This window comes from Penicillium daleae, assembly GCF_028827525.1.
Source record: "Penicillium daleae strain IBT 16125 chromosome Unknown utg000007l_segment0_segment0, whole genome shotgun sequence".
NCBI classification, from domain to species: Eukaryota; Fungi; Ascomycota; class Eurotiomycetes; order Eurotiales; family Aspergillaceae; genus Penicillium; species Penicillium daleae.
Window position 1 is genome coordinate 1691477 of NW_026623155.1, and position 13254 is coordinate 1704730.

At 52.8% G+C, this 13254-nt stretch overlaps 4 protein-coding genes across 4 annotated transcripts; 1 reads left to right on the forward strand and 3 right to left on the reverse strand.

Annotated features, from left to right (window-relative positions):
• Positions 1 to 275: 275 nt before the first annotated feature.
• N7458_007774 (glycoside hydrolase family 35 protein) lies at positions 276 to 3400 on the reverse strand (the record flags this gene model as incomplete). Its single annotated transcript, XM_056911156.1, has 4 exons — positions 276 to 1413; positions 1474 to 1975; positions 2036 to 3112; positions 3169 to 3400. 4 exons carry the CDS (start codon positions 3398 to 3400, stop codon positions 276 to 278), a joined length of 2949 nt encoding a protein of 982 aa, XP_056763982.1.
• Positions 3401 to 4040: 640 nt separating this feature from the next.
• On the reverse strand, positions 4041 to 6882 carry N7458_007775 (uncharacterized protein; the record flags this gene model as incomplete). Its single annotated transcript, XM_056911157.1, has 4 exons — positions 4041 to 5116; positions 5175 to 6584; positions 6676 to 6744; positions 6825 to 6882. 4 exons carry the CDS (start codon positions 6880 to 6882, stop codon positions 4041 to 4043), a joined length of 2613 nt encoding a protein of 870 aa, XP_056763983.1.
• Positions 6883 to 8599: 1717 nt separating this feature from the next.
• On the forward strand, positions 8600 to 9943 carry N7458_007776 (uncharacterized protein; the record flags this gene model as incomplete). The annotated part of the gene is made up of 1 exon (XM_056911158.1): positions 8600 to 9943. One exon carries the CDS (start codon positions 8600 to 8602, stop codon positions 9941 to 9943), a length of 1344 nt encoding a protein of 447 aa, XP_056763984.1.
• Positions 9944 to 10114: 171 nt separating this feature from the next.
• On the reverse strand, positions 10115 to 12152 carry N7458_007777 (putative MFS transporter; the record flags this gene model as incomplete). Its single annotated transcript, XM_056911159.1, has 7 exons — positions 10115 to 10185; positions 10247 to 10414; positions 10468 to 10876; positions 10933 to 11403; positions 11460 to 11849; positions 11912 to 12045; positions 12110 to 12152. The coding sequence occupies 7 exons, from the start codon at positions 12150 to 12152 to the stop codon at positions 10115 to 10117; spliced, it is 1686 nt and encodes a 561-aa protein (XP_056763985.1).
• Between the last annotated feature and the right edge of the window lie 1102 nt (positions 12153 to 13254).

The following is a 13254-nucleotide window of genomic DNA, read 5'->3' on the forward strand; positions in this document are numbered from 1 at the left end:
GAAAGGTACCTGGAGACTTGTCTCCGGCCCTGATTCTGGACTTCCCCGGGGCTCCACTGGAAGAGCTTAGGCCATTTTGGTCCTGCTTGGTGTCTTGGTGACCGTTGAGTCAGTACGGAGGACTGGCCATAGACAAAAACTCTGTACACTGTACTTCACTTCTACACTATAGAACTCACTAGTTAGTTATACCAGGATTGTACAGTACAGTCATGTCCTTCCACCGCCCTTCCACTCCCTTCCAGCCCTAACACACAACTCCCCAGAGCATCCACCTAAACATACGACCCACGATTATTCTTCCACCGCGGCTGCAGGTACGCCCAATCCTGATTGAAATCAAATCCAGTCCGATACGCCCCATACGCGACCAGCTCCACCTGACTCAACGCCGCCCCCTCCTCCGTCAACGCCCACAGACTAATCGCCAGCGTGTTCTCCCCCCGATTATTGATAATCCCGGGCGGGAACGGGAACAGCGTCTGCGGACCAATATGCGGCAAGTAGTGACCAAACTGGTACCCATTCATAAACACCTGCACCACCGCGCTGGTGTTAGCCGCTGCGCCGAGTTGCAGCCCGATCGGCACGTCCAGGTCCGCGTCGAGATTGAGCTTGAAGGTCGTCGTGTAGAAGCGTCCGGCAGCGTTGGATACGCCTTCCAGGGGTGATGACGAGCTGGCACTCTTGGGCGCGGTGTATCCGGGTAGATGCCAGCCGAGTCGTTCGCCGTAGAGGCCGCCCTCGTTCATAGGGCCGCGGACGGGATCGATGTTCGCTTCGCCGCCGGCATTACCTTGGATGCGCCAGGAGGTGAAGTTTCCTCCACCAAGGAGTGTGGCGCCGAGGATGCCGCGTGGGTTCTGGGTGCCGGCCGGCTTGACATTGTCCTCATCGTGGCCGGTGTAGTCCATCACGACTGTGAGGACGTTGTCGGTATCCCGGAGGGACGAGCTGTTGAAGATCAATTCGGCAGATGTTGACGCGAGATTGGGAGAGCCCACAGCGCCACCGACATATGCGCCGTTCAGCCAGGCTGCCCAGCCAGCGGCGACGCCGTTTTGCACCGTCACATTGGCACCGGTGGCATTGCGTCCGTCAAAGCGGCCGCGGTAGACCTTTGTGCCTGCATGGTAGCCGTAGTCGCCCGAGTACAGAACGGGCAGGGAGAGTGGTGCGACGGAGTTGACCGTCGTGCTCTTGTTGCAGACTGTCCAGCGGGAGTCATCGTAGCCTTGTTTGATTTCCGGAAGTGTGTCTTGGGACTTCCAGGAAGTCAGAGAGGGCAGAGAGATCTTGGACTTTTCTGCGCCGACGGCTGAGCCGATAAGACTGCCATAGGCGGTCTTCTTGGTCGCAATGGCATTGCCGTTCCACTTGATCTTGGTGACTTTGGAGTTGCCGGGGTATACTCTTTGTGCGAAAGTCAGCAAAGGTCATTACGGTACAATGTTTCTGTTTAAAAGAACTTACTCCAGCGAGGTGGTATTCGCATTATCACCAATCAAGCTCACGGTATCATGGTCGATACTTGCTGAGCGAACCAGATATGGGCCCAGCGCAAGAATCTGCTCGCTAGGAGACACGTTCGGGTTGGATGTCGTGGGCACAGCAAAGAAGTTCCATGCCGTCTCCTTGTCCAGCAGGTAGAGCAGAACGCCGTTGGAGAACTTGACCACAGTCGAGCCTTGTCCTTGAGTGTACGAGTACTGCGTTCCGTTGCTCGATGTGGTCGAGGCCAGGTTGGAGTTACCGTATGTCTTGTACGTCAAGTGGGACGGAGCATTCTTAAACGCGAAGACGCCCTGTTGTCCGATGTTCAGGTAGAACACCAGCACATCCACGTCAAGCGTGGCGTATGTCAGAACCTCGGCGGATGAATAGAGCAGGCTGGAGGCTTTGCCGACTTCGTAATCCGTAACGATGATCTTACTCTGGCGACCATCTAGCTGGATATTCGGAATGGTCAGAGCACCTGAACAGCAAGTGGGTTAGTCAAGCAACCTCCAACAGCCCTTCAAGGTGGGATACATACCAGCCGAAGTATTGACATTCAACGAGAAAGTCGTCACCGCACGAGACGAACTCGTACTATGCGCAAGCACATAGAATCCAGCCTGTGTCTCCGGATTCCTCAAAGCCCACGTATAAATACTAGCATCACTAGTATACCCCGTACCATTCCCTTCCATAACAGTCTGCAACAGACCCGACGAAACCCTAGTAAACAAACCAATCAACTTAGTCTGCTTAAGCTTATCCTGAATCTCTCTCGTCTCCCGCAACGGTGCCGCGTAGTCATACGAAGTATAAACGACTGGCGCCGCGATATGTCCCCAATTCGTCCCGCCAAAGACCATATACAGACTCTGCAGCGTGACTCGCGACCCGATGTTGTTCTTGTAATAGACATCGGCGAATTCAGGCGAATGCTCTGCGGCGCAGACGTCGTAGAAATACCCTCCCCACGGCTGGAACCAGCCGCCCTCGAACTCGGGCAGGAATTCGGGTTGCGTGTAGGAATAGTTCTGGAACCATTGGTAATATGTGCGAACGAGGTTGAAGCCCGAGTCCGGGTTCGTGCATGATAGACCGCCAGGATAGGAATCAAGACCGTACACGTTCACTGCACCGCCGACGTCTTCGTAGTCTGTCGACCAGCTTTCCGAGCGCATGCCCTTTTCATTATGCGTGCTGGGCACGATGACACCTGCTTCATCGAATGCCGCCGCAATCTGCTCCATATACTCGACCAGAGTGTTGGTAGCGACGTGCGAAGTCTCCTGGAGCTCATTCTCGTGCTGGTTCAGGATGACCGGTCCGCCGTTGGTGATCTGGTTGTCTGCAATGATCTTGCCGATCTTCAGAATCCAGGGAAGCCATTTGTCGTAGTAGGATGAGGCACTGGTGCGTTCACTGCCCATTTGTCCATTCGCAGCCCACAGGGCGTAGCCACCTGCAGAAGTCTCGCCGTTGTCGTAGGGACCTGCGCGGGTAATCACATACAGGCCGGCTTGTTTGGCGTAGTCGAAGACGCGTTGGACATCGTGCGCGCCGTTTTCAAAGTCAAATGTATTTTCCGAGGCGGAGTGGAAGCTCCAGAAGAAGTAGACTTGATTGTGGTTAGTGGGGGTTCAGGGAAAGTATGAAGTGTATCGAGTTACTCACGAGAGACCGCATTGAAGCCATTCGCACGCAGCTTTTGGAACACATCGAGCCATAGCTCCGGAACTGGAAGACGCATATAGTGGAATTCACCAGCGAAGACAAAAACTCTCTCCCCCTTCACGGAGAGACTATATTTATCCCACGTAACATCGGTAGTCTTGCCATTGTCCGTCGCAGAGACAAGGCTCGACAGCGCTCCTAGGAGTAACGGGAGAAGTGCGAGAAACCGCATTGTTCTATGATTTCCCAGCAAGCATCACTGGTTTCTCTCGTCAGGGCTAGCTATCTGTCATCGGTATAAATCTATTCTGCCCTCGGTGCTCGCGGTAGCGATATACCGGTGGAGCATTGGGATTGGTGGATGTTTTGGTGACGATTATTGACGCTTTGGGCAATTCTCCTGGAAAATGCGGGGGTGCAATTTCAATGCAGGGGAGAGGGGCTCATAGCGGGGCGGGTCTGGGGTTGCTATCGCTGGATGTAAACGAGTATTCGCCCGGTTGAAAGGGTATATTGCAACGGAACGGTGTGCTTTTGGTAGAAAGCTAGTGTACACCTCATGATCCCGGTGGAAAGCCAGGAGGCCCCTCGGTATTGTCAAGCCCGACTACAGTACTCACTTGCTCAAGCAATTTCTACTAGCCGTATATGGTTTAGATCTTTAGAGCATATCAATTTATTATGAGAACATAGGCAAATAGAATCACGTTAGACATTCGTGTATGTACTGAACAAACAACGCCAGAAGCCCCCTTGGGTAATATCCGATCCCGGAGCGCCAAGTCAAAAACCAGCCCATATAATCCATAAAAAAACAGACGGAACTTTGCAAAGTCATTAGATCAAAAGAATAATTCACAAGGATATTGCCATCACAGATCCTCAGAGAATCTCGATTCCCGGTGTATACTAAGAGAATCGCCGAGAACAGGTGGCGCGGGTAGACCCTGTTCAGCAGCGCTGTCCCGCAGGCCCTGCAAATCAGAAGTGGGTTCAACAGCTTCTGAGCTTTGACGCTTGTGTTCAGTGCCGTTGGTTTTGATATCTTGAGAGTTTCGTGAGACTGATTTCATAAAACTTCTGCGAAGACGATGTCTCTTGCCATTTGCACTGGAATTGCCATTGTGCGTAGTCGCAGCCTCCTCGGTAGATGACTTGGGGACGTCTTCACCGTGCTCGGACTCGAGGTCTTCCGTACTAACTGGATGCGAGCTTAGCGCCGCCCCACGAGGCTCGGTTCTTCCAGTGAGTGCAGCCCCGCCGGTGAATGCGGTCTCGCTGTCAGTGTTGTACTCCGGACCGGGCTGGTGGGGGTAGACGGGTTGGGGTTCGCTTGTGCGACGAACAAGCCTGTCTCGGAACCAGGTCTTCAACTTCGAATCTGCGCGGGGGCTGGTAATGGGTTGAATGCTGTGCATTGCAGACACTCCACCAGTGGCAGCAGCATCCCGAGGTCCGGTCTGTGATCCCAGCATACCTGGACGGCCGTCATCCTGAGTGGGCTCATATGTGAGACTGACGGGGGAAGAAATGGGAGCAGCGGACTCGATGCGTGTCGTACCAGCTGTATCTGGCACGCTATCAGTCTGTCGAGCAGCTTCTCTTGGAGCAGGCTCCCCTTCTTTCTCAGCATTGGCTTCAGCCTTCGGCTCTGGAGCAGCAGCGACAGTATCAGTAGGCTGTTGAACTTCAAGCGCAGCAGCAGGAACTTCTTCAGCTTCAGGCGCAACCACCGCCGCCTGGGCTACAGGAGCTTCCTCGGTGGGCTTTTCAGCTTCAGGCGCAACCACCGCCCCCTGGGCTACAGGAGCTTCTTCGGTGGGCTTTTCAGCGGCCGCCTCCTGAGCTGCTGCTTCTTCTTTGGCCTCTTCCTTCTCCGCCTGCTGTTGCTTGCTCTTTCGCCTCCACATGAAGAACTTTAGTCCCTTGCTCCCACGCTTCTCTGATACTGTATAATTGATTAGCTCAATAAAATCTAAGACAAGGCAACAGAATTCAGGACTTACCACCTTCGCGCTTCTCGGCTCGATCTAGACTGGCTTCACGCTCTCTCTCAATTTCAGCACGTCTCTGTTCCTCCTCTGCATCGAGACGGGCCTCGAGCTCCTCGGCTCTCTGACGCTCGGCTTGGTCCGTGATCTCATCCAGTGCTGGTTGAACACGAGATCGTGCAACGGCTTCAACATCAGCCATATCCACATATCTCGATGCGCCAATATTGACCCGATTGGTAGGGACGCTCTTCGCTTCCACAGCCTCGGCTTCCTGACGAACCCGCTCTCGGGATGCCTCGTCCCACTGTTTTTGAATGGAAGGCGGTGCTCGGCCAGTGTCGGCGTAAACCTTCATTTCCATGTCATGAATTTGAGCATCGACGTTACGACGGGCTGCTTCCATCAGCAAATCACGATCCTTTTGTCGCTGTTCATCAACCTTGTTCAATTTTTTCCGCAAGCTGAACATCTGATTGCGAATTTGCCTCGACTGCTCTGCGTCACCTTGGGTTGAATCCGCGTCACTCGACGTCCTCTTTCGCCGAGCGGACAAAAGCGACCGTTGAGGCTGAGGAGCGGTGCCATAATACTGCTGCATCTCCGCGTGCTCATCACGCATGCGCGCGAGCTTCTCTGCCGCCCGCCTTTGCGCCGCTTCTTGAAGAGTCAAGGCTTGCTGGACTGCGGACCCTGTCGCTCCGCTGACGGTCTGCCGCTTTTGTAGTCGGCTCTGACCCTTTTGAGCTGCAGAGATGGCCGGGTCCATGTTGATGGCCTCGCCGGTTGGACCAGTGATATCATACATATCCTTCGCCATTACGAGAGCGGCAGCATGAAGCGAGTTCCTGCGATTGCGCTCTTGCACTTCACTCGCAACGGGCGGGGAAGAGGTGTAAAGGCGAGCATTGGCCGTGGCCGCATGAGTGATTCGGCTCAGTTCCATCGCGTTATCTACGTGAGCCAAAGGGTCTTCGTGTTCCATTTGAGCACGATGCGATAAACCAGCGGCAGAGAGCGCCCACTTCGAGTCGGTTATATTGACTGGTTCACTGGGTGCGGAGTCAGCCCTCTGGCGAGCCGCATATGCACCGGTCGCTGCACGGCGCGCCTTATCCTTATCCTGGATGTCGCCCGATCGGGAGGCATCGTGCTGAGCGCTGATCTGTTGGTTCTGTAACTGGTCTGTCATGGCTCTCTGCTCCCGTACGGCAAGAATGGCAGCCCCCAGTCCCTCTGCGCTATATTGCGTACTTGGTAGAGGAACCTCGGGCAGCGTGAAATCCTTCACGTGGAACGCGGCTTTCTCGGCGTCGGGCAAGCGGCCCGGACGCCATACTTCGATCGGTTTTCGGTTGGCATGCGCCAGGGCAGAAGCGGCGGAGGCATGGCTGAGGTCGGTCGAGGCGCGTGTTGCTCGTGTATCTATTGTGACGAGCATAGCTTATCAGTATGGCGGGGGCGTCGTTCACATCGCAATCTATGATCGCGTGAGGGAGGAAGGGTTATCACTCACTCGAGTATTGAGAATCGGGAACCGACGCCTTGCGTCGAGGCTGCGTCGCATATAGTGCTGCGGTCGCGGCTGTTTCAAGGACGCATCAGAAGTTAGCGATCAGAGCACCGAGGGAGTGGATTGCGCATGACGATCCGTGAGGAGCTTACCGTCGTCAGCTAGCCGGGCGGACCGGGGCCCCGCGGGCATTTGCTGTGCAGTTGCCATGATGGAAGAGCTGCCGAGGATGAATGCGAAAAAAAAATCCGATCTACATTCCTCGCGAGGACGAGAGCAGAATAATGATCAAGTTCCGAGGGAGATATGATGGGGAAGTGATGGGGATGGGATGGAAGGCCGGAAGCTTCTTTCCACCCCGTGACGTCGTTGTCTGCAACGGGGGATCCTCGAGGAAAAGCAAAATGCAGAGCCCATTGCATCATCGCATCCGAGTCAATCGATCGATGAATCAATGAGAGGCGCTGCCCTTACGCGGGGAGGGCGCACTAACAGAGTCTAAGAGAGGCTAACAGCCCAACAGTCCAAAAATTGTGGGAATAAGTGGAGACTCGCAGTGGGACTGGGAGAAGCTCAACTTCCGTTTTCGATTCGGCTGGTGGTGACGTGGGGACTTTTACGGGGGCTGAGAGCTTTGGAAGGCTTGGGAGGGCTTGGAACTCTTTTTTTTCTTCGCACTCGGCTAGATCAAAAGCGATCAGGATCGCCCAGTAGTTCGTCCATGTTATCACATTTTTGCACTCCTCGTTCATGATCGGCGTGGATGGCTTGATCGACATCATTGCCTCGGCCTTGCATGGCCAAATATACATTGCACTCCGCACCCCTGACAAGACTGCTACAGTACTGCGTTCGTACTCACGCGAGATACATGCGGGCAATTCTCTTCAGCTTTCCCTTGCTACAATTGCTGGAAAGATTCGTTTTGGTAGTACCCAATCAAAGATCGTGGACATGAAATAACACCAGACCAGGTAATTAGGGCCTCATGGATCCCCTAGTCATGGCTTGACAGCGTTGTACAGGAGAATTGGAAAGCTTTCCTGGCTACCCCAACTTTGACTCGACACTCGGACATAGTACTGAACTGTAGAGTGTACATAGACGGAGTTCTGTTTCGAGGAAAGACCATTCACACCTATTTCGATTTCTTTCGCTTCCCCACAGATGTGTAGCAATACTATCACCAAGTTTCGCATCCAACCTAGAACGAGTGCTGGATTAAGGAAATAACTATTTGATTGTCAACAGTCTTGTCGAAGCAATGCTCAATGTCTATCTGCATATCGAGTGTCCAAGACCGAGAGTGGATGTGAAGTTCACTCAAGTACAGGACTGGGAGCTGACCTACAACCGACAGTGCTGTTTCATAAGCCTCCGACCACGCAGTTGATGACATAATATTCTGCCAGTCCAAAATATTTGTCTGTTGCTTCAATTACAAGGTAATATTTCATATTTTTGAGTTGGTAGATGGACTTTGATCACAACTTCAAATGAAAGAACAGTAGGACAAGATCTCATATCATTTTCTTGGCGCTTTACATACAGGCAAAGTTCTCACTGAGGGCGGAAGACTGGGTGGTAGAGCGGAGGTGGTCGAAGACTTATGAAACACCACTATACCATCACAACACTGAACATACTGTGGACATTTCCCATTGACGCTTATCTTGTACAGACAATATTAAACTATCAATAATTTAAAACACATCGAGACATCTCTACTGAGAATATTCCCAACCTGCCATGGATGCCCAGATCAAATATGGAATTCCCGTCTCCACTCAAGGAAGTCCGTGCATGGCATGACGTCCACAGTGGAAACACCCACGAAGCTTAGCCCCAGCCCAACCACAAGAGCTCCAAGGCTCAGGCCTGTCCAACACAACTTCCCCATCCAAATCCTCACCACGAGCAGTCATTCATGCGCCGCAACGAACAATTCCGACCGGGACGGGAGCCCCTATCTGACCATCCCAGTCTCACCCTCCGCCGCAGCCATGTCTCAGGCCCATTCTCGTTCCTCAATCCCACCTGGGCGCGGTACGCGCCCACCACCACCATCCGTGGACAGACCAAACCCGTATCCCTGGCACAACAACAGGAAGAGGAGCACGAACACGAATTGACGCCAGACGCGACACCGCCCTCGTCCTCGGTGAAAGCACGGTCTATCGAGCATCTCTGGCGCTCGCGCGATAATCGCAAAGGGAGACATCCGTTGAAGGTTGATTATCGCGCTCCGACGTCCGAGACGGGGTACCTTGCTCCACCGCCGACGGCGACGTTTAGCGCTGTTGCCCGGGGAATTCTGCGAATGGCGACAAGTGCGCCTGTTTGGGACGTTTCATGGCTTGTGGCTGTGACGTTTACGCTTGGATCGGTGGTTTGGATCATCAATGCTTTTTTCGTGTGGTTGCCACTCGTGGATCCGGGGACGGAGTTTTCGGGCGAGGTTTCCCTAGGTGGAGGGATTAGTGCGTTTATTGGTGCGACGGTGTTTGAGGTTGGGAGTGTGCTTTTGTTGCTTGAGGCTGTTAATGCTAATCAGACTGGGTGTTTTGGGTGGGCTTTGGAGACGGAGTTGAGGAAGACGGAGAATCATGCGGGCCAGGGTGTTACCAAGGTGAAGCCTAGCAAGGACGAGTGTCGGCATCACCATGTGAATCGGAGGAATCTTGTTGGTCTTGGCAGACATCTGACTCATCAGATTTCTCGTGATCTTTCGGATGGGTATACGACGTCTTCGCCAGATGGGAGGTCATTTCGTTGGCTTCCGTCTTGGACTGAATTGCGGACGCATTACCTCCACGAACTGGGGTTTCTGGCTTCACTGGTTCAATTCTTCGCCGCTACGGTTTTCTGGATCGCTGGTTTCACTGGTCTCCCCGGCATTCTTGACCACTTGAGTCAACGGGTGACCAACGGTGTCTACTGGGTTCCTCAAATAGTCGGCGGAACCGGCTTCATTATCAGCGGATTGCTGTTTACCCTCGAGACTCAGGAAAAGTGGTATAAGCCGGCTTTTCACGTTCTCGGTTGGCACATTGGCACCTGGAACTTTATCGGTGGTATTGGCTTCACTCTCTGCGGTGCCTTGGGGCCGGCAAGTAATGCGTCGGGTGTGGAGTATCAAGCTACTCTTGCGACTTTCTGGGGATCTTGGGCATTCATGATTGGATCGACAATCCAGTGGTATGAGAGCCTGGAGAAGTATCCAGTTGAGAGGAAGAACAGTGATGATGCCTCGGTACAGAGCGGGGAGTAGATACGTGTGCTTAGTCTTAGGAAATCATTGTATTGATGGCTGGCTATGGGATACGTTGTACATTTGGAATGAAACCGGAAATATTCTATAACACAGAACCACCGCTCAGGTATTATGTGGTTATAAGACAAATATTGATCGTAATCGTGCGAAAGCTCTCTGATTCCCCCTTTACCAGAGGTGAAGCATTTCGAGGATATCATGGCGCGCAAAGAATGACCGATTCCACTTGCCGAAAACGTCTGACAAGAGAGAGATTAGCCAAGTGAAATAGTAATTTCTTGTTAACAACTCAAAACTCACACATGGGAATACTCAAGCAGCAAATACCAACTTGAATGCTACCAAGAATAATCAGGGTGTGCTTCACGCCCCCGAAGGCCATCCAGTCATAGGCAAAGAACGTCAGGACGAAACTGAACATGTTCTTGAAAATAAGCAGGCAAGTGAATGCCTCAATCGCGATTTGACCTGTAACTATTAGCGACGTGACGTGAAATTGAAGAGCCGATGGGTCCACGTACGATGGGCATCAACAATATAAAGCGACGCAGCAACTGCACCCATCACCATCCCAATAATAAGGAACGCAAAGAAAACATCTGGAAGTACCCAGTGGTACTTCATAGTATCACTAGCCGTCCATCCAAATCCATACAGGCCCATGCATGCGAAGATCAACTGGAAGACAACCAGCAGAATGCGAAACTCTGGCTCGTATTTGCCGTGATTCATTTTCACCATGAACTTGGTCATGGAATCGGTCAGGACAGCTGCAAGGATCAGACCGATCATGGACCCTATGAAGGCCCCGCTGTACAGGTAACCTGTTTGGTCCTCGTGGAACCAGAGTGGTGGTCCTTCAAAAACAAGGGCGAGGATGACGCCGATGAAGACAGCCCATCCAATGACTACACCTTGAATCAAGCAAGCCTGTAATTACTGGTTAGCGTTGAGATAATTTTTGATAAAAGGATTGGAGTACATACCCAGAGAATACCTGGGTGAAGGAACAGAGGGAAAGGACGAAGCAGCAACTTCCAGAACTTTTCATCTGTTTTGCGTCCGGTGAACAGTCGTAGTGACCTAAGAAATGAATCCTTCTGCGGAACCGGAGTTGCGGTCACCTCCGCTCGAGATGCACCACGGACAGCTCCAGTCTCTGGAACGAAGGCCTTGGATTCCTCGTTGACAGAGTCACGGAGGGCCAAATTGGAGTCAGTGGACTTGCTGTGTCCAGATTTGTGCTTGAAATCAGTATTCAGATCGTCCGATCGCCGGTATGCCGTTTCGGGCACAAAGAATATCATCAGAGGCAATGAAGCGGCTAAAAAGATGGCCACAAAGTAGAAGGACCACTGCCAGCCGATAGTCACTGTCATCTTTCCGACAATGACGGGGGTCAAGAATGCGGCACCGAAGAGAGCTACATTAGACACTGCCATGCGCTTGCCTCGTTCCTGAATTTAGACAGGTCAGTTTCGAAGCATTCAGATGGTAGCTGGGGACATCTCACATGGACAAAATAAAGATCGCCGACACAGGCGTTCACCAATCCCTCGAACGGAGCTAAAGCTACTCCCTGAAAGACTCGGGCCCACAAAAGGCTCTTGTGATTTGTGCCGCTGGCGCCAGCCCAAATACAGCTGGCAATCATCAAAACATGGCCAAGCAAGAACAGATGGCGTTTACCCCAGACTCGAGCCGTGGGCACAATGAGGATTCCGGCCGCGCCTACACCACACAGGTGGTATCCGGTGAGCAGGGCCGCATCGACATAGGTAATCTGCTGGACGTCTGCGATTTTGACCGTGTTTGCAGCTAGAATGGAGCTAAGCGTGGTGCAGAGGACCGTTACGAAGGATAGGATCGCGAGAATCAAGTCGCGCCTCCATAGTGGCCAATTCTAGAACCGAACTTCATCAGCATCTGAGTATATATTGCAGCAGGTTTTGTGATCGCGCATACCAACGGGTCGTTGGGGTCGTCACTCGGCTGTGGAACGAGAATCGTAGGTTCCTTGGTCGTCCAGTCATGTTTCAGCCCTGTAGTATCGGCATGATCGCTCCGGTCATCGTCCTGTTCGTAGATATTGGAGGTCCCTGGTGGTGTCGCACAGGTATTAGCCTCGGAGGTTCATGCTACACTGCCGATATCCAAGCTTACCAGGAACGTGCTCGTTCTTGACGTCCAGTACTCCTAGACCCATGATTGCGACAGCTAGGCGACACGCCTAATGGTGTCGCAAGTTCGATGCGAGGCAGTTGGCAGCAGCTAAGATGAGACAAAAATAAAACGGAACGAACGGGCGGAGCTCAGGAGTTAAACCTCGACGGACATCGCTCGACTCAGGGTGATCAACACAGCAAGAAGGACTAACTCAACGCGTCGCTGGAGCACCCATTACACCACGTCCTTTAAATGCGATCGCGACCGACAGATAAGGAGGTTCTTTTGCATACAGTGGTAAAGATCGAGGGAGTGTCAGGAAGATTATCATCGTTGACAAGACCAGACCAGGACCAAATCCGAGGGAACGGGGCTGGCTGCAGTGCGAGCTTACAGTTGGGGCTGGTGCCCACCCCTCTTCCAAGCCGTGAAGGGCCTCGGCGTGATTGGCCTTGGGGACGAAGATTTCGAGTGCAACGGCAGGATTCGTGGAACAGCGCCAGATCTGCGTGCTGCAGCGTACCACGTACGGAGTACTTCTTGCCCAGAAACGCACCCAAAGGGGGTTTCATATCCAGTCCAACATGGCCCTTAGAACTACTCCGTACAGTACACGGCTAACATGCTCCCAACTCCGTCCTCCGATCATAATCTTACGGGTAACCGCGCCAAAACATAGGAGATCACCTATGACTATGGGGCCAAACAAACTTCAATAATCTTGTTAAGATTTACCACTCTCCCCCAAATCCAGAACCCGGGGGTAAAAGGCTATTGGCGTGGATCGGCGACAACTGGAAATTTTGGCCGAGGCATCACATTCGTTGCAGGCTGGTTGAGGTTCTCTCTTTGGCTTCCGTAACAAACCTTATAAGAAGATACTTGCTGGATAGTTTGCGAATGCCGCGCGGCCCATGGCTCTTGCCGTGGCCAGGTTTATTTTCGGTGATGCCTTGCATAAGGAGAGAAAGCCAACCACCGTGAACCCTGAACGACGTTTGACGGGAGAACCCTTGAACCCTTGAAACCCCAAAGCAGGAGCTGGGGAAGAAAGGCTCCACTGTGGATGTCTTGGGGGCTTCCCAGCCCCGTTCATTGGTGGAGAAGCGGCTGTATGGAGCTCGTTCGTGTATTGATGCTGC